At 47.9% G+C, this 22,085-nt stretch overlaps 1 protein-coding gene across 1 annotated transcript in view; it reads right to left on the bottom strand.

Moving 5' to 3' along the window:
* LOC133141671 (bone morphogenetic protein receptor type-1B-like) overlaps nucleotides 1–22,085 on the bottom strand; it is a 76,016-nt gene that overhangs the window by 15,963 nt on the left and 37,968 nt on the right. Inside the window, exons 2-3 of the mRNA XM_061262268.1 lie at nucleotides 2,231–2,390; nucleotides 30–132 (exon numbers count right to left, since the gene is read on the bottom strand). Coding sequence (XP_061118252.1) covers nucleotides 30–132; nucleotides 2,231–2,373 — 246 coding nt within the window. The 5' untranslated portion in view covers nucleotides 2,374–2,390. The remainder of the gene's footprint in view (nucleotides 1–29; nucleotides 133–2,230; nucleotides 2,391–22,085) is intronic.

The raw sequence follows: 22,085 nt of genomic DNA, 5'->3' as shown, positions 1-22,085 counted from the left end.
CTCACACACACACACACACACACACTCACCCTGCACTGGAATTCAAAGCCCACCAGCCCCAGACAGCCTGAGGTAAGTATGGGGACCCCACCCTCTTCCTCCTCCACCATAGTGAAGCAATATCCATCCGTCCTGCACAGAACCATCATAATCATCATCATCAGCAGCATCAACAACAATATCATCATCATCTTAATCATCATCATCATCAGCAACAATATCATCATCATCAACCTCAACAACATCAACATCATCTTCAACAACATCATCATCATCATCATTATCAGCATCATCGCCAACAATATCACCATCATCTTCATCACCATCACCATCACCATTTTTTTTTCTGATCCTCTATAAATCGCCCCTGAGACAGTATTCTGTAAAAAGCGCTATACAAATAAAATTGATTTCATTTCATTTTGATTTGACATGCAATAAGCTGACCAAAATGAGCAAAATAATGTATAGTTAAATAACTGCAGGTTGACTGCATTATAATTGCCAACAGAAAACAAAGATTTACCATTTATTGGATAAGAATATGATATGGATATAATATGAGCGAATATCTATGCGGAGTGTATTTAATCGAACACTTTTGCAAACCGAGTTGCAGGTTTACCATTGATTTTGAGTTTACACGTGCGGTTTTCAGTTTCATACGTATTGAACTGTTACCATGGTTTCACAGTGACTGCCTCAAGGTCCCCTCGTGTTATGCTGTTCTTTCTGGCCGGAGAGTTTCTGAATGTTTTACCTGTGTTACACCTGGACCTACTGCCGTCTGGAGACGCTGTCATTCGGCCAGTGTGTATTCTATCACAACCTTTGCGCAGAGTAAGGTACAAATGTGCAGTAGGTACCTGCAGGTGTGTGTCAGGTGTGTGGTAGGTACCTGCAGGTGTGTGTTAGGTGTGCGGTAGGTACCTGCAGGTGAGTCTCAGGTGTGTGGTAGGTACCTGCAGGTGTGTGTTAGGTACCTGCAGGTGAGTTTCAGCCGTGGGGTAGGTACCTGCAGGTGAGTCTCAGGTGTGGGGTAGGTACCTGCAGGTGTGTGGTAGGTACCTGCAGGTGAGTCTCAGGTGTGTGGTTGGTACCTGCAGGTGTGTGTCAGGTGTGTGGTAGGTACCTGCAGGTGTGTGGTAGGTACCTGCAGGTGAGTCTCAGGTGTGTGGTAGGTACCTGCAGGTGTGTGTCAGGTGTGTGGTAGGTACCTGCAGGTGTGGGGTAGGTACCTGCAGGTGTGTGGTGTGCGGTAGGTACCTGCAGGTGCCAGGTGTGTGGTAGGTACCTGCAGGTGTGGGGTAGGTACCTGCAGGTGTCAGGTCTGTGTTAGGTACCTGCAGGTGTGGGGTAGGTACCTGCAGGTGTCAGGTGTGTGGTAGGTACCTGCAGGTGTGTGGTGTGTGGTAGGTACCTGCAGGTGTCAGGTGTGTGGTAGGTACCTGCAGGTGTGGGGTAGGTACCTGCAGGTGTGTGGTGTGCGGTAGGTACCTGCAGGTGCCAGGTGTGTGGTAGGTACCTGCAGGTGTGGGGTAGGTACCTGCAGGTGTCAGGTCTGTGTTAGGTACCTGCAGGTGTGGGGTAGGTACCTGCAGGTGTCAGGTGTGTGGTAGGTACCTGCAGGTGTGTGGTGTGTGGTAGGTACCTGCAGGTGTCAGGTGTGTGGTAGGTACCTGCAGGTGTGTGGTGTGTGGTAGGTACCTGCAGGTGTCAGGTGTGTGGTAGGTACCTGCAGGTGTGTGGTGTGTGGTAGGTACCTGCAGGTGTCAGGTGTGCAGTAGGTATCTGCAGGTGTGTGGTGTGTGGTAGGTACCTGCAGGTGTGTGGTGTGTGGTAGGTACCTGCAGGTGTGTGGTAGGTACCTGCAGGTGTGTGGTGTGTGGTAGGTACCTGCAGGTGTCAGGTGTGTGGTAGGTACCTGCAGGTGTGTGGTAGGTACCTGCAGGTGTGTGGTGTGTGGTAGGTACCTGCAGGTGTCAGGTGTGTGGTAGGTACCTGCAGGTGTGTGGTAGGTACCTGCAGGTGTGTGGTGTGTGGTAGGTACCTGCAGGTGTGTGGTAGGTACCTGCAGGTGTGTGGTGTGTGGTAGGTACCTGCAGGTGTGTGGTAGGTACCTGCAGGTGTGTGGTAGGTACCTGCAGGTGCCAGGTGTGGTAGGTACCTGCAGGTGTGTGGTAGGTACCTGCAGGTGTGTGGTAGGTACCTGCAGGTGTGTGGTAGGTACCTGCAGGTGTGGTTGACTGAGTCCACGGGGCAGTGGTGGTAGCAGTGGCACCACAGCCAGCGCGGCTGCATCTCGGGGGCGGAGCCTTTGCTCTCCTCCCCCTGACCGCCAGTCGCCATCTTCCCAGAATTCCTCAGCAGCATGGCGTCCAGCACACTGGCTGAGGAAAGGGGAGACAGGGGACAGGTAAGGCTGGGTGGACACATGTAGAGACAGGTGGGGCCAGGTGGAGAGGTAGAGACAGGTAGGGCCAGGTGGACACATGTAGAGACAGGTGGGGCCAGGTGGAGAGAGGAAAGACCAGGCAAACACAGGTAAGGACATGTAGAGACAAGGTAAGACCAGGTAGACACAGGTAAGGCCAGGTATGGAGAGGTAGAGATAGCTAAGGCCAGGTAGACACAGGTAAGGACACGTAGAGGACTAAACACGTAGAGTGACACAAACAGTCCTAATAACAGGAGGGTTTGAGCTGATTTGTCATTTTCAGAACCGTTCACATTATTCACGTGGGACACACCACCCTCAGTGACCAGGGAGGATAATCCAACCTCAATGTCACTGCCATGCTTCCACTGTGAACATCCCTACAGTGCAGTTCACCTAGCATAGCATAGCGTAGCGTAGCATAGCATAGCATAGCATAGCGTAGCGTAGCATAGCATAGCATAGCATAGCGTAGCGTAGCGTGGGTAGCATAGCATAGCATAGCATTCCACGCATTCCATACTGTTCTGGTCAGACCACACAAACAGGAGACTGCTTGGGGATTCATTCTGATCCCAATTCCACTTGATGCTCGTGTCCTATAAACACACGATTTGGCTTAATTCAGACGTAAGATCCAGTGACTCTTCACACCTCTGAGGCCAGGCCAGTGCAACGCTACTTCACAAGCCCACAGCCACGCCGTGACACAGTGAATCACAGCCGCCCTTCAGCAGACATGCACAGGGCTTCTGAAAGCGCGAGGCAGGGGTCTGGATCTGAAGTCCTCGAATGCGCAGATACAGCATCGTGTGTAGATATCCTTTCTTGGCCAATGACATTTGGAAGGCATTCGCAAGATAAGATTAGCCGTGAAGTGCGCAACCGAACAGAAAGTTAAACAACCGTATTACACACATTGTAATGTGTTTCCCCGACGCACGGAGAGAGGCATGCTGTGACTAGCCCACGCAGGAGAGATAGCCAGAGACACTTAATGTTCTCGGTGGAGCAGATACAGACGGCACCGTCTCCGCACACTGCCCAAAGCAAGGCCACGCGATCGCACAGAATACCCAGCATCGCCACCGGAAGACACAACATCCGCAGCCGTCGTCGTCCGTGATGAAATTACAGCCAGATCAGTCTGGACGGACGGAATGACATCAAATATCCCGACGTTCCCGTGTGCTCGCGGTATCGGGAGCGTTCTCGGGTCCTTATCATATCGGAAAAAGGATTGAAAAGACCGAAGGACGGCGGTCCCAAGCTCTACAGATATATAAAAATATACCAGTTACCAGTTACTCCAGACACATCATATTACAGGCATTTACCAGATGCTTTTACGCACGGTGACTCCCACAGCTTACACAGTATCCATTAGCACAACTGGATACTGGAGCGGTATACTAGATCCGTGTGTCCTTGTCAAAGTTATTTTTTTTGAACGAACGATCAGTTTTGTTTGGAATGCCTCCGATTTTTATGTCTGAGGAAAAACCCGACACAGAAGAACAATAACGAAGGCTACATCTTTTGGTGAAATTTGACATGTTTTACCCACAGAAACATAAGCCATTATTTAATCAGGAACAGGAAAAAATGATGACTAGAATAACTCATTATGAAGCAGATTATGACATAACATACTGCTGGCCATTCAGACCAGCGATGCTCGCCTTTTTCCTACCACCAAACCATACCCACTGCTTAGTTTGCATTTAAAAGCTAAAAAGTATCTTACTCTGTATAAAGCCTGGTCATGAACACCCCCAGCGTTTGCACACAGTGCTCACTCACTCTCCTGGCAGCGTTTCCACACAGTGCTCACTCACTCTCCTGGCAGCGTTTCCATAGTGACCACTCACTCTCCTGGCAGCGTTTCCATAGTGACCACTCACTCTCCTAGCAGCGTTTCCATAGTGACCACTCACTCGCCTGGCAGCGTTTCCATAGTGACCACTCACTCTCCTGGCAGCGTTTCCATAGTGACCACACACTCTCCTGGCAGCGTTTCCATAGTGACCACACACTCTCCTGGCAGCGTTTCCATAGTGACCACTCACTCTCCTGGCAGCGTTTCCATAGTGACCACTCACTCTCCTGGCAGCGTTTCCATAGTGACCACTCACTCGCCTGGCAGCGTTTCCATAGTGACCACTCACTCTCCTGGCAGCGTTTCCATAGTGACCACACACTCTCCTGGCAGCGTTTCCATAGTGACCACACACTCTCCTGGCAGCGTTTCCATAGTGACCACTCACTCTCCTGGCAGCGTTTCCATAGTGACCTCTCACTCTCCTGGCAGCGTTTCCACACAGTGACCACACACTCTCCTGGCAGAGTTTCCACAGTGACCTCTCACTCTCCTGGCAGAGTTTCCACACAGTGCTCACTCACTCTCCTGGCAGCGTTTCCATAGTGACCACTCACTCTCCTGGCAGCGTTTCCATAGTGACCACACACTCTCCTGGCAGCGTTTCCATAGTGACCACTCACTCTCCTGGCAGCGTTTCCATAGTGACCTCTCACTCTCCTGGCAGCGTTTCCACACAGTGACCACACACTCTCCTGGCAGAGTTTCCACAGTGACCTCTCACTCTCCTGGCAGAGTTTCCACACAGTGCTCACTCACTCTCCTGGCAGCGTTTCCATAGTGACCACTCACTCTCCTGGCAGAGTTTCCACACAGTGACCTCTCACTCTCCTGGCAGAGTTTCCATACAGTGACCTCTCACTCTCCTGGCAGAGTTTCCATACAGTGACCTCTCACTCTCCTGGCAGTGTTTCCATACAGTGACCTCTCACTCTCCTGGCAGAGTTTCCATACAGTGACCTCTCACTCTCCTGGCAGAGTTTCCACAGTGACCTCTCACTCTCCTGGCAGTGATTCCATAGTGACCACTCACTCTCTCAGGCATCTCTGTCTCAGAAAGGTCACGGGCCGAATCCTCTCCGTCTCCGTGCGTAAAGCTCGCTCTAACGTGCCCCGTCCCGCCCGCCTCCAGCCACAAATATTTATTTATTTATTTATTTATTTCAACAAAAGACGAGCTATCGGCTTTCGCTGTTTCCCCGCCCACAGTGGGCAGGAAATAAACCCCGGTAATCGCCTCTTTTCCAATCGGCACGAAACCGCAATCTGACACCTGCGAGAGACGCAAGGGTGTGCCACGCACAAAACGATCCCCAGGTGAGTGTTCCCCAGGTGAGTGCTCTCCAGGTGTGTGCTCCCCAGGTGTGTGCTCTCCAGGTGTGTGTTCCCCAGGTGTGTGCTCTCCAGGTGTGTGTTCCCCAGGTGTGTGTTCCCCATGTGTGTGCTCTCCAGGTGTGTGTTCCCCAGGTGTGTGCTCTCCAGATGAGTGTTCCCCAGGTGTGTGCTCTCCAGGTGTGTGTTCCCCAGGTGTGTGTTCCCCAGGTGTGTGCTCTCCAGGTGAGTGTTCCCCAGGTGAGTGCTCTCCAGGTGCGTGTTCCCCAGGTGTGTGTTCCCCAGGTGTGTGCTCTCCAGGTGAGTGTTCCCCAGGTGAGTGCTCTCCAGGTGTGTGTTCCCCAGGTGTGTGTTCCCCAGGTGTGTGTTCTCCAGGTGAGTGTTCCCCAGGTGAGTGCTCCCCAGGTGAGTGTTCAGCTGTGTGAGCCTCAGGATGGTCTCAGATACTGAAAGGCACGCAGGTGACAGACACACTTTAAGGGTACAATAGGTAAGATTTCTGTGTTAAAACATTGTTACAAGACCATTGTAAATCCCTTCTCTTCATTGAAAAAGGCTCACTGACATGTTGACACACCCTCTGCCTGTGTTTATAGTCTTTAAATTCGGGTTTCAAAATATATAGTTGACGGCCCGACACTCTGTACCAAAACATTGTATTGCTGTACAATAACTCAAGCTTATTGGCTTATTGCCACAGCCAATGGCGTTTCAACGTCAGCGCGTTTACAGAGAAGGGGGAGGGATAAACAGTGTTGTGGTTTGAAGGTGTTTGTTGCTGCTATTTCTCTCTTGACTATTAGACGTCTGAAATTACCTATTTTCTGAATTTTCGCCAATTTTGCAGGGAGGCCAGCCTACAGACATGTATACAGCTCAGTTACTATATATATATAAAGCTATATGCAAAATAATTATCATTCCCTTTATGAAAATTATGAGCAGCTGAAAAGTTATAATAATAACTGTCCCTTGCCTAGTCTGATCAACTGTGTAAAAGTCTTAGGCACCTGTATAACATTATGTACAGATAGGATTCTTTAAAAAATAATTCAATGAAAAGTCCTAAATAAACATACTATACATTTTACATTACATTTTAGTAATTTGGCAGAATATTGACTGAATCAAATCAATACTTTTTGTGACCACCCTTCAGCGTTAAAACTGCATTACTTCTCTGAGATAGCCAACGTAACATAAATACATAAATAATATAATATATATTAGTTATGTTTTATAACCATGTTATAAAACAGATATTATCAAGCATTGCTATGAAACACATCTTCCAGTTTCCAAACTTGTGGGAAATACACACGCACACACTCGAGCAGACAGACACACACACAGACACACACACACAGGGGCACATACACACACACTCACACACACACACACACACACACACACACACAGGGGCACATACACACACACTCACACACACACACACACACACACACAGGGGCACATACACACACACAGACACACCCACACACACACACACACACTCACACACACACACAAACACACACACACACACAGGGGCACACACACACACACACACACACACACAGGGGCACATACACATACACACACCCACACACCCACACACACACACACACACACACAGGGGCACACACACACACACACAGACACACACACACAGGGGCACATACACACACACTCACACACACACACACACACACACACACACAGGGGCACATACACACACACAGACACACCCACACACACACACACACACTCACACACACACAGACACTCACACACACAAACACACACACACACACAGGGGCACACACACACACACACACACACACACACACACACAGGGGCACATACACACACACACACACACACACACACACACACACACATGGACACACAGACACACACACACTCTGGAAAGCACACACCATGTCTCTCTAACACAGAGCAATAACACCCATCATCAGCATCGCCTCTCCTCCCAGTAAAAGCTCCGCTGATGCTTCCGGAACGATCCGCAGTGTTTTTAATGCTTGCAGCGTCCGGAACGATCCGCAGTGTTTTTAATGCTTGCAGCGTCCGGACACGATCAGCGACACACCCTGAGCAGACACATCCACGGAACTGCAGCAACGTGCAAATATCCATCCGTCATGTAACCCGATACCATGCAGAAATATCCTCAGAAAATGTGCATTTCTTCCCACTAAAAGCCATTTTAATAGGGTATTAGTGTTACTGACAACCGGGAGGGGGGGGGGGGGGGGCTCAACTCATGCCTCTGATAGGAAAATGCACATTTAGAGAAACTGCAGATTCTGAATTAATATGAACAGCCTGCTCAGCGATCGATCCCGTCTCTGCACTTCGCAAACCGTCTGTGCCGGTGTTTAAAAATAGCAGACAAAGCGTGTCAGGCAATCTCCAGGCCACGCCAACTATCACACTAACTGTACATGGGATAGCTCCAAAACACAGAGAAAAGCTTCTTCATACAAATGTCTTCTGCTGCTACAGACATAAGTGCAGCGCTCCTGATCTATGAAGTGTTGCTTGTACTTTAAGGAAAACGAAATCCCAAATGTATCCTGAAAGGTACAATACTGTTAATCCAATGTCAAGGGGTACAATTTTATGTACCTACAGGGTACCACCCCAGCGACAGGCTTTTTTTGGCACTTTCCGTACCTTTTTTCAGAGAGTACGTGTGTTTACTTCCAGAGGCAGGAGAGAGAGAGAGGCCTTCGTCCAGGTGGTTGGCGTAAATCTTGCCCTCAGGGCGGAACGGCTTAAAACGTCCCCGGCGACGCACCCTGACCTCCCCCGGTTCCGACAGCCCCATACATCACCCCCCCGGACCCAGCGCGCTGCCGCCTCCGCACACGGACCGCTTCCCCGCCCGGCCTGGCCACAGACGGGTAACGAGGAGCGAGGGACCTTCAAAGGGCCTTTTACCGGTCCCGTGGCTCCCCTCCCCCCCCCCTGCGCCCCCGTCCTCAACACTTCAAAGAGCGTCCGCTCTGAACCGGCCGGCCCCAGCCTCCCCCCGAAGGCCCGCCTGGAGCGCCGGCGCACTGCGTCTGTTTCCCCCCGCAAGCGGCACTCTGGACGGCCTGTAGCGTAGCGGCTAAGGTACATGACCCTGTAGCGTAGTGGTTAAGGTACATGACCCTGTAGCGTAGCGGCTAAGGTACATGACCCTGTAGCGTAGTGGTTAAGGTACATGACCCTGTAGCATCGTGGTTAAGGTACATGACCCTGTAGCATCGTGGTTAAGGTACATGACTGTAGCGTAATGGTTAAGGTACATGACCCTGTAGTGTAGCGGTTAAGGTATGTGACCCTGTAGCGTAGTGGTTAAGGTACATGACTGTAGTGTAGTGGTTAAGGTACATGACTGTAGCGTAGTGGTTAAGGTACGTGACCCTGTAGTGTAGTGGTTAAGGTACATGACCCTGTAGCGTAGTGGTTAAGGTATGTGACCCTGTAGCGTAGTGGTTAAGGTATGTGACCCTGTAGTGTAGCGGTTAAGGTATGTGACCCTGTAGCGTAGTGGTTAAGGTACGTGACCCTGTAGTGTAGTGGTTAAGGTACATGACCCTGTAGCGTAGTGGTTAAGGTACATGACCCTGTAGTGTAGTGGTTAAGGTACATGACCCTGTAGCGTAGCGGTTAAGGTACATGACCCTGTAGTGTAGCGGTTAAGGTACGTGACCCTGTAGCGTAGTGGTTAAGGTACATGACCCTGTAGCGTAGTGGTTAAGGTACATGACCCTGTAGGGTAGTGGTTAAGGTACATGACCCTGTAGCGTAGTGGTTAAGGTACATGACCCTGTAGTGTAGTGGTTAAGGCACATGACCCTGTAGCGTAGTGGTTAAGGTACATGACCCTGTAGCGTAGTGGTTAAGGTACATGACCCTGTAGCATAGTGGTTAAGGTACATGACCCTGTAGCATAGTGGTTAAGGTACATGACCCTGTAGGGTAGTGGTTAAGGTACATGACTGTAGTGTAGTGGTTAAGGTACATGACCCTGTAGCATAGTGGTTAAGGTACATGACCCTGTAGTGTAGTGGTTAAGGTACATGACCCTGTAGCGTAGTGGTTAAGGTCCATGACTGTAGCGTAGTGGTTAAGGTACATGACCCTGTAGTGTAGCGGTTAAGGTACGTGACCCTGTAGCGTAGTGGTTAAGGTACATGACCCTGTAGTGTAGTGGTTAAGGTACATGACTGGGGGACGCAAGGTCGGTGGTTCTAATCCCGGTGTAGCCACAATAAGATCCGCACAGCCGTCGGGCCCTTGAGCAAGGCCCTTAACCCTGCATTGCTCCAGGGGAGGGTTGTCTCCTGCTTAGTCTAATCAACTGTACGTCGCTCTGGATAAGAGTGTAATGTAATGTAATGTAATGTAATGTAATGCGACACTGCGCCCGTTTCCCACATCAGCGTCAGGCCGTGTCCGTTTGCACAGACTGGAGCCGCGCTCCTAAATCCGAGCCAGATGCTGCAGGGGGGTCGCGGACAGGGCAGCCTCCAGGAGAAATTCCCAGCGGATTTACGGCTCCCGGTTTAGGGGTGCACCTCGGGTTCACTCTCGGGCCCCTCTGCATTCACACTGCAGACCTCAGCCCCGGGCCCCTCTGTATCCACACTGCGGACCTCAGCCACGTGCCTCTCCAACACTGAGGTCACACTGGCCCCTCCACACTGGGGCCACACTGGCCCCTCCACACTGGGGCCACACTGGCCCCTCCACACTGGGGCCACACTGGCCCCTCCACACTGGGGTCACACTGGCCCCTCCACACTGGGGCCACACTGTTTGTCCGAGTAAGACATACTCTTTTCACCCAGACATTGCTTCATTTTGGGACCAAGAACATCTAGGTGAGAGTTTTAAATTCCTATAAATGGTTGGTTTTGCTTGTTCCATAGACAGTAAATATGCAAAAAATATTAATCACAAATTTACCCACCCCTTGTTTTTAGATCCAATGTCACCAATGTCACCATATGACCTGGTGTCATCACATAAACAGAAGTACAAGACATTACATTACATTAATGGCATTTGGCAGAAGCTCTTATCCAGAGCAACTTACAGTTGATTAGACTAAGCAGGAGACAATCCACCCCTGGAGCAATGCAGGGTTAAGGGCCTTGCTCAAGGGCCCAACGGCTGTGTGGATCTTATTATTGCTACGGGGATCGAACCGCCCACCTTCTGTGACCCAGTCATGTACCTTAACCACTACTCTTTTGACAACAACTATGCTGTTAAAAGTCGTTACAGAACCGGGAGGTGGTATGGTTTAAAATGCAGAGTATGGAGCTCCATTTTCAGAGGTGTGTAGACCTGCTCTCAGGCTACAATGCTCCAGCTAATGTGCCGATTTGTCACAGAGTGAGAAGATCATTAAAAAGTCATAGGTTCCACCCCGGTTAGCGCGCACAATCTCTCACCACCACTCCCCCCAGGGTCTGTGATCACAATCTCCCACCCCAGGCCTTTTTTTGTATTCATTAAAGGGGCGTTTTGCACATGGTCCCAGTACAGTTTGTATAGAGTTATATACACAAGCTTAGTATAAAAGTCAGATTTCAATGGAAAATGTTATGGTGTTGTAAGTACTATTACATTACATTATTGGCATTTGGCAGACGCTCTTATCCAGAGCGACGTACAACAAAGTGCATACCCATAACCAGGGATAAGTTCGCTGAAAGCCCCTAGAGGGAAGTACAATTTCAATTGCTACCTGTACAACAAAGATAAGGACGAGGGCCCTTTTTTTCAAAAGTGACCAAAGTTAACTATCCAAACACTGCTTACTATGAGCAAAAAGTTAAATGTTGGATATGCTACAGGTCTAAGCATTAAGCACAGCGCAGCTCCTGTTGGCTGTGTGGCTGGTGTACCGTCGTCAGGCAGACTGAGAATACCAGAGCACAGAAATGAAGCCGTGCACATCCTGCTGTTCTGGGCATGCTCAGTGGAGGCAGCCGTGGACAGTAAGGAAGCTGCTCTCCCACACCATATTTGGAGCCGCAGTGCCAGACACATCCCCGGAGCAACCTCTCGCTCTCTCTCACACACACACACACACACACACACACACACACACACACATCCCACACACACACACACACACACACATCCCACACACACACACACACACACACACACACACACACACACACACACACATCTCACACACATCCCACACACATCCCACACACACACACACACACACACACACACACACATCCCACACACACACACATCCCACACACACACACACACACACACATCCCACACACACACACACACACACACACACACATCCCACACACACACACACACACATCCCACACACACACACACACACACACATCCCACACACATCCCACACACACACACACACACACATTCCGCACACATTCCACACACATTCCACACACACACATAGAGACACACACACACTCCAGGCACACACACACACACACACACACACAGACACACACACACACTCACACACACACACACACACACACACACATTCCGCACACATTCCACACACATTCCACACACATTCCACACACACACATAGAGACACACACACACTCCAGGCACACACACACACACACACACACACAGACACACACACACACTCACACACACACACACACACACACACACATTCCGCACACATTCCACACACATTCCACACACACACACACACATTCCACAGACACACACATAGAGACACACACACACACACACACACACACATTCCACAGACACACACATAGAGACACACATACACACACCTCAGACACATACACACAACAGACACACACACAGACACATACAATCACAGACACAGATATACACACACACACCCCCCCCAGACACACACACACACAGAGACACACCACAGACACACACACACACATACACACTCACAAACCCCAGACACACACACACGCACACACACACACACAAACATGCACCAGCTCGATATTCATCATTGCCTAGAGAGGGGCAGAGGCTGGAGGACTGCCAGTTCCCAGCATGCACCAGACATCCAGCTGTGTACCATGCAAAAATCCTTGAGATAAGGCCCGCTTTTTGACAACCGGCTGCTCCAGAACTTTCTCTGAGAATTTAAGGAGTCAACGTAAAACCAGACGTAGAACTGTGAGGGGACAGAAGCCCTGTGTTTAGAATATGCCATCAAATCAGCAGATCATTCACACTTATAGGAGCAGCTGGTGATTTTACTGTACTTTCCCTCCAGAACCTTCTATTAGCGTAACAACTAAATTGAATAACGGGTAAATTCAACATTGGCCGTGAGAACTACAAATCCCGGTGGCCCTGATTTGTAGTGTTTGCCCACTCCACATAAGCAGGAAGTCAGGGGTCCTCAGGAAACAGTTTAAAAAGACGTGTTCAGCAAGAACAGTAAAACACATTTCAGTCGACAGTAAACACAGTGACCAGTAATCACCGGTAAACGTGCACGGGACGTGTTTTTCAGAAACCCATTGCACTTCAGCGGAGTAGGGAACAGCCTCTGAACCAAATGTTGAGTGTTGAGTGACTTACAGTTGATTAGACTAAGCAGGAGACAATCCTCCCCTGGAGCAATGCAGGGTTAAGGGCCTTGCTCAAGGGCCCAACGGCTGTGCGGATCTTATTGTGGCTACACCGGGGATCGACCACAGACCTTGTGGGTCCCAGTCATGTACCTTAACCACTACGCTACAGGCTCATGTACCTTAACCACTACGCTACAGGGTCATGTACCTTAACCACTATGCTACAGTCATGTACCTTAACCACTACGCTACAGGGTCATGTACCTTAACCACTACGCTACAGGGTCATGTACCTTAACCACTACGCGACAGGGTCATGTACCTTAACCACTACGCGACAGGGTCATGTACCTTAACCACTACGCTACAGTCATGTACCTTAGCCACTACGCTAGAGGGTCATGTACCTTAGCCACTACGCTAGAGGGTCATGTACCTTAACCACTACGCTACAGTCATGTACCTTAACCACTACGCTACAGTCATGTACCTTAACCACTACGCTACAGTCATGTACCTTAACCACTACGCTACAGGGTCATGTACCTTAACCACTACGCTACAGTCATGTACCTTAACCACTACACTACAGTCATGTACCTTAGCCACTACGCTACAGGGTCATGTACCTTAACCACTACACTACAGGGTCATGTACCTTAGCCACTACGCTACAGGGTCATGTACCTTAGCCACTACGCTACAGGGTCATGTACCTTAACCACTACACTACAGGGTCATGTACCTTAGCCACTACGCTACAGGGTCATGTACCTTAACCACTACACTACAGGGTCATGTACCTTAGCCACTACGCTACAGGGTCATGTACCTTAGCCACTACGCTAGAGGGTCATGTACCTTAGCCACTACGCTACAGGCTGCCCCTATTTCAGCCAAAGTGAACAAAAACCAAAGAGTCTTCCATTGAGCCCTTTAGAAAATGGCGAAATAAGGACGACTGTGTACAACACGTGCTAAACATGCTACAGGGCTAATGGAGCGGACCGGAGGTCCAACGGAGCGAAGTGCTCTGTCGAGTGTAAGCGCGTGAACAGCCGTCTCGGCCGTAATCGGATGGATTGTGTGACACAAAAAAATGTGTTAACAGGGGGCCTGCACCAAATCATCGGGAGCAACACTGGAACAGCACGGGGGTCCTTGGGGCCGAAACAAAGAGAGGGCCACATATTTACGAGGCGGTACCGCGTCCCAACAGGGGGAAAAGCGCGCGATTAAAGGCTGGCTGGTGCGAGCGCATTCACAGTTCCCACTTCGGGGGCCTGCGATGTTTGTGTTGTTATTCTGCCTGAGCTCCACGGCGCGGCAGGATCGATCATCACAGGCCCAAACGTAAATATCGGCCGTGATTAAACGCTGAAGTTCTCCGGGACGCAGCCGATTGCGGCCATTAGCGTTACGCGGCGGGCTCTTTCTCTCAATCGCAGCCAAGACCACCTGCGCTCTCAGAAACAACGGCAGAAAAAGTGCCTAAAACCGTATAAATGCTCGTTACCGGGGTAGTACGCTATAGATTCATAAACTTGTACCCCCCCTAGCCAGCAATATATCATTAATTTGCACCTTTTTTTGCTTGTAAATCGTAGTCATTTGCACCCAAAGATAATGTTGCTGTACTTTCAGTGTACGTTTGCACCCTACACAACTGAGGATAAAAAAAAAAAACACAAAAAAAAACAGTCAGTGTGGGATTTTATCAAGAAGCAAACTACTTGGATTATGATACCAAAATATATGAAATGATGGCAGAAAGGAAAACTGGGGAGTTAAGGTCGGACAACCTGCGTCACATCCGCTCAGGGAATCAGTGCGGCCTCGTACGAGAAAAGGCAGCTGAACAGAACACTCCGGCCCACTCTTGGCCAGCAGGTGAACCTTGAAAAACAAAAGATGTACCTCCACTTTATTTCTGAGAGTGTGGGATTCTTAGCTGGTTTAAGATGGTTTTAGCCAGGGGTGTACAACTCCCTGTGTACTGGTTTTTGTTCCAACCAACTGCTTTGTTTTTAATGTGCTGACAGCTCTATAAATGACCCTGGTCCAAGCCTGTACTTGAGCACAGTAAAATCATCAGGATACACTTGCAGTCTGCAGCTGTAGCCGGTACTCATACACACGTCAGATAAAATATGATTGAATAAATTAAATCATTAAGACCAGAAGTTGGCACAAAATCCCGAAACGGCACAGCCCTTGTTGTGCACCCCTGGTCTTGGTCTTCAGGTGAAAACCTGGATACATTTTAGGTTGAAAAGTGAAAGTTTTCTAGCCAATTAAAATGTAGCCAGGCTATATCCGGGCAAAAACTATATTGGGCTTAACCGAGTGGGTCAAAAAGTCGATAAACTAGAAAAAGTCGATAAACCTCCTCCTAGCTAATACTAATACTAATACTAACCCCCATTCCAGCTAATACTAACCCACAATCACCCCCCCCCCCCCCCCCCCCCGCCCCCTCCACTAGCCTCCACCCTCTATTGATCTATTCACACTTGTTTCACCAGTCTCGATCTTAGACGATGTAAATGGTTGGCATTTATATCGCGCTTTTATCCAAAGCGCCGTACAAACCATGCTCCTCATTCACCCATTCACACACAAGCTCACACACCAATGGCGATTGGCTGCCATGCAACGCACCAACCAGCCAATCAGGAGCAGACGCCTCCTCTTACCTCCTGAGCCGATGTCGCCCCACACGCTCATGGCCGTACAACTGATTCCATGTGAATTTGGGGCGACAAATTCGATGGGGCAATGGAGAAGCATCAATTGTACAGCGCTTTGGATAAAGGCGCTATATAAATGCCTGCCATTTACCAATTTGAACCGTATCCCTCCTGTTTGCTTTAACGGCCTTGTCATGCACTTACTGTACATCACTTTGGATAAAAGTGTCAGCTAAATGTAAACCTACCCCCTGTTCCTTGGCTCCGCCCCCTATCCTCTCTACGAGGCGTGACATTGGCTCAGGGGCTAAGAGTGGCAGTCGGAGGGTTGCCGGTTCGATCTCCCGCCCTGGGTGTGTTGAAGTGCCCCTGAGCACGACACCGAACCCCAAATTGCTTCCGACGAGCTGGTTGGTGTCTTGCATGGCAGCCATTCACCACTGGTGTGTGTGTGTGTGTGTGTGTGCACGCGTGCGTGCGTGCGTGTGTGTGTGTGTGAGAGGCATTAATTGTACTGTACTGTGCTTTGTATCGCTCCAGTTGCTGGAAAAAGAAAGCGCTATATAAATGCAGTCCATTTACCGTACGATCTGCAGCCCTTTAAGACCAGCTGGCCCCGGTGTGTCCGTGAGGTGAAAGAAAGCTCTGCTAATCCAGCGGTGTGCGTTACAGGAAGAGGCGGATATGACCCCCCCCTTCCAGAACCCACAGGTGCAGCCTTAAATCCCCCCCCCCATCCCCCCCCGCAGCCCCCAGACCGCCACACCCAGCCCAGCCTGTGGAGCCCCGGGTCGGAGCAGAGATCAGGTTCTGCCCGGAGGAACCCGAACCCGATCCGCATCCCGACAGGAAGCTACGGAACCAAGCTGCGCTGGAACCAGCTTTTCTTCCGCCCCGGATCCCTTTCCTTCTTCTCTCTCTCTCTTCCTCATCACTCCATCTTTTCTCTAATGTGCTGAGAGATGGAGGCGACGAACAGGAGAAAGAAAACCCCATTTAAAATGTAAAATGTGTACCCTAATTTAGATTTAGTGCCAGATTCGCAGACACAGATTAAGCCTAGTCCTAGAGTCAATCTTGCACGGAGAAACCAAAGTCCTCAGTCCACTGAGCATGCTCAGAAGGTCAGGCTGTGATTGGTCGGTACCACTATCACCCCACTGACACTGCCGAACCCTAACAGTCACACGTCAACCCTTTGCTTCTCTTTTGCCTTCTCCTCATCCTCCTCTTCCTCCTCCAGAGAAAGGGCCGGAAACACCAGGTGAACTTTGGGAAGTCCGGAGTTCTGTGCCGTAGACCAAATCCCAACGGAACCAACAGGGACTAGAGTTTACAGAACCCATACATTCCAATGCACACTGAAATTAAAATTGCTTTTGAAGTGCGTATATTTTTGTTGTGATCTTACACAGATTTATTGATGATTAGCTAATTGATTGATTAACCTGATTTGTAATGAATTAAAATGTAAAAAATCTATAAATAGACAGCCATTTGTCAGCGTGAGCCTAACTGGTAAACTTGGGGGTTGAAAGAAGCAGCAGCTGTATTTTGGAGGGGAGTGAATGCTTGAATTTTAATAATGCTAATTTAATAACATCCATCCATCCATTATCTGAACCCGCTTATCCTGAACAAGGTCGCAGGGGGGCTGGAGCCTATCCCAGCATACATTGGGCGAAAGGCAGGAATACACCCTGGACGGGTCGCCAGTCCATCACAGGGCACACACACCATTCACTCACACACTCATACCTATGGGCAATTTAGACTCTCCAATCAGCCTAACATGCATGTCTTTGGACTGTGGGAGGAAACCAGAGTACCCGGAGGAAACCCACGCAGACACGGCGAGAACATGCAAACTCTGCACAGAGAGGCCCCGGCTGACGGGGATTCGAACCCAGGACCTCCTTGCTGTGAGGCAGCAGTGCTACCCACTGCACCATCCATGCCGCCCTAATTTAATAACAATAATTTGTTATTTAGCTTCTGTTTATTGCTCTTATTTATCCAAAGTGACTTACAGTTGATTAGACTAAGCAGGGGACAATGCCTGGTCAAGGGACTTGCTCAAAAGCACTACACAGGGGCTTGAACCACCAACCTTCTGGGTCCCACTCGTGTACCTTAGCCACTAGGCTACAGGCTTCCCCTTTCTGTGCTTTCCAATTGACAAAGAAGGTTGCTGCAAATGGGATATTTTTCTTGAAGTATCAAACAGACATTTCAGACAATTATGGTATTTTTCAGTGGTTTTCTGTTCAATCTGTACCATTTAAAGACAAAAAGAAGTGACAATAAGCCAATAGTGACAATAAACATAAGCCAATTTCCATAAAAAGTAACTTAAGCAATGAAAACAGAAGCTTTATACAACTGAGGATTGGGGAAAAAAAAGAAAAAAACAGTCAGTGTGGGATTTTATCAAGAAGCAAACTACTTGGATTATGATACCAAAATATATGAAATGATGGCAGAAAGGAAGACTGGGGAGTTAAGGTCGGACAACCTGCGTCACATCCGCTCAGGGAATCAGTGCGGCCTCTTACGAGAAGAGGCAGTTGGACAGAACACGCCGGCCCACTCTTGGCCAGCAGGCTTTCTGGATATGAACAGGGGGAGAGTTGTTGTTGGCGGAGATGGGCCCGGTGTGTAAGTGTTCAAGTCGAAACATCTGGTTCTGCTGCGCAAAGCGTCCTCCCTCCCGTTAATTAACGGGACTAAAGACACGCGGTGGATTCGAAGACGGTTCGATCCAAGAGAAAAACGCGCCAGTCACTACCAACGGTCCCTCCACAACCGCCGATGACGCAGCTGGAGACGAAAACATTGCAACAGTTGCATTGCAAAAGCGTTGTTCCTGGCCGTAAATATGGGCTAATTTGCTGATAATATATTTTTTGTCAGTTTGATAAATAGTATGTAGTAACTCCACAGACGAACACATTTTCAACCACACTTTTGGTGCCAAAGAAATATGAACTGAAATTAATTTTACCGCACAGAAATTCATTCATTGAAATGATCTGTCAAATATGGTCAATTTGGCCTTTATTCTGCATGACATATTGTCTGCTGGAATGGGGCTGCAGTTTTTCCCCAATCAAAACTCTGACAGGCACAGCAAAGCCGTCCAATCAGTTAGAAAATGTATCTGCGAACCTCACGATTTGAACAAAGCGTTGCGCCTATTTGGTGGACAGACAGGGCTGGATGTGTCATATCTGCGCGAGACTGTTCATCGGCGGTCTTTGCTTTAACTCTCGAGTTTGGCCTTGGTGGACTGACAACACACACGAGTGGTAAGCCTATCCAGCACCTCCTACATCTGCCAGCAGTGCATATCAGAGCCGTAGCCTAAACAAATCACGGCTAAACACGTTAAACATTCATAAAAAAATCCCAAGCTTTTGTCCAAGTAGCTAGTCCAAGGGCACTTCTGGAAAAACTTCTTTTTTTTTTTTCGTGCCAGGGTTATGGATATTTACACGAACAAGAATTGAGAAAGGATCACATCATCTCCTACGCAATGCCGGTAACGTCCCATTCCAATCGGTCGCCCGACTGACGGACAGTATTTCTTCCCTCCCTGGAAGTAATCTTCCAACACGGAATACAATAAACACAGTTTCATCTTTAGTATGAGTATTGAGGCTGTGCCTCCCCCGCCCCTCGCTACCTCTTATTATTTCCAATTGACTATGTTAACTGTCTACTGTCGTTCTCGCTGTTGTGTATGCTTGTTTTGTCTGCGTTGTGTCTGCCAAGACGGTTTTATTGCTACTTTCGTTTGGCTATGTAAACTGTTCATTGTAATTCCCGCAAGCGTGTATACTTGTTTTATTACTTGCGTTGTGTTTGCTAAGACGGTTCTGTTGATACTTTCGTTTGTTTGTCCCATCAAAGTAATCTACCAGGGCCAAGTTACTTATCTTTGTGGTCATTCCTAGCACTTGGAACGGTTTTATTACTTGCGTTGTGTTTGCTAAGACGGTTCTGTTGATACTTTCGTTTGTTTGTCCCATCAAAGTAATCTACCAGGGCCAAGTTACTTATCTTTGTGGTCATTCCTAGCACTTGGAACGGTACTTCCCTCAAGGGTCTTTCAGCGCACTTGGCCCTGGTCATGTTTACGCATTTTGTTGTATGTCTGGAACAGAGCGTCTGCCAAATGCCAGTGGCTGCATGTATTGTGTTGAGTGCAATTCATATGCTTATGTTAATGGTAATATCATAATTAACAACAGAAATGTACAGTGCCAATCAATAAAATGAAAAGGACAGTGGTTTACACAGTCTGTGTTTGACATTTCCACTTCTTTTTGACAAGGTTAAACTCATATTTTCATATTCGTCATTAAATTTCCTGATTGTCTAACACAGGAGAAATGGATACTGTGCTAAGCCACTTGCACGGTCGGCCGACCCGTTTAGATGTGCAGAAACATGCCCAATCCGACCTTGGCAGAAAGTGGAGAAAAAGTAATTTCATAAAAATACAAAATGGCAGCAGGTTACGATGACGGTCAAGGAGCAGGCCGGGGTTGATTCCCGGGTAAGACACTGCCAGATTGTACCCTTAAGCAAGCTACTCCGGCATGCTTTCAGCTTCAGTGTATATGCAGCTGTGTAAATAGATATTATGTAAAATATGCAAAAAGCTGTGTACGTCGCTCGAGATAAGAGCGCGTCTGAGGAAAATAAAATTAATAACAGCTTCTTTCAGCAGATGAAATGATATTTGGGATCTCCAGGGCAACACTTTCCCTGGCTTGTAAAGTTAATAAAAACATAAGCTATGTCTGAAAAAAAAAAAAAAAAATTTCAATAAGACAGTCTGCTACCTCAGCTACATCAGAATTTACGCCTGCTTGTGTGTGTGTGTGTGTGTGTGTGTGTGTCTGTCTCTCTCTCTGTGTGTCTATTGTTTATCCTTTATTTTCACTTTGATATGTGGACATGAATAAAAGTATAAAACGTGAGTGTATATGAGAGTGTGCATGCATATACAGGATGTTTTTGAGCGTGTGTGTATCTGTGTGTGTGTGTGTATGTGTGTATGAGAGTGTGTGTGCATATACAGGATGTTTTTGTGCGTTTGTGTCTGCATGTGAGATAAATGATCAATTGATCAACAGTCTGATGTCCTGCTGTTACTACGGTAACATCAGACCAGGTCCAAAACGCAATTGTTGATCGAAATATATCACACTGCTACTGTAACAACTGAAACAATCGTAACACTTTAAGACTGACAGATGAATGCCATTAAGAATCACGTTATTATAATGCAACATAATATGTTAGTAAGAGAAACCGATTCCCCCCGCAAACACAGTATAATAATCCTCTGGCTACAGGATGTGTACAGTTCAGTTATCCATTATTTTTTATTAATAAATGCTACCAAGTAAATTTCAATTAACTAAGAATTTTAGACAGGAAAATTAATCAAATAAATATTCTGTATCTATTCATCTTCATTTTCCATGCTCTCATACTTAAATGTTGATGAGGTATAAGAAAAGAATAATAATGAATTAGTGATCTCCTGGTTGAATATTAAAATGACTAAATTCAATCAACTGTCATGCAGTATATGAAGTATACATTTCATTTCCATAAAATGATGGCCTGAAAAACATAATTTCCTCTGTCAATGTGAGATATTTTTAAAGTCAGATTGTGCATTAATAAAAACTAAACAGGACAATCCCTAATTGTTTAATTGACACCTCCCAGTTAAAAACACTCCCGGACACACGTTTTTTCCGTTTTTCTATAAAGCTGACACTTTCTAGATAAATGACACAATGCACAAGGTTCAGTTCAACAGAGGGCCATTCCACAGTAAAGTACACTCAGAAATAGCAGCTCTGTCATTACCCTCCTGAGACCCTGCGTCTTCAAACCAGGACCATAAATACTGCCGTCCCTCAGCTCAATACAGTATTTCTCTCAACATCAGGGACATTCAATTCAATTAAAATCAAATAAAATATATCTTTGAAAATATTTTCACCGCAACATGTTTTTCAAGTAAAAAAAACAAAAAAAAAAAACGTACTACATACTTTTTTCCCTGGGTCTCAGGAGAGAAGGCTAGAGCGTATTTAAGCACTCGA

The sequence above is a fragment of the Conger conger genome, chromosome 12 (assembly GCF_963514075.1).
Source record: "Conger conger chromosome 12, fConCon1.1, whole genome shotgun sequence".
NCBI classification, from domain to species: Eukaryota; Metazoa; Chordata; class Actinopteri; order Anguilliformes; family Congridae; genus Conger; species Conger conger.
Note: the sequence above shows the minus strand (reverse complement) of the source record. Positions and strands in the feature narration are given on the sequence as shown.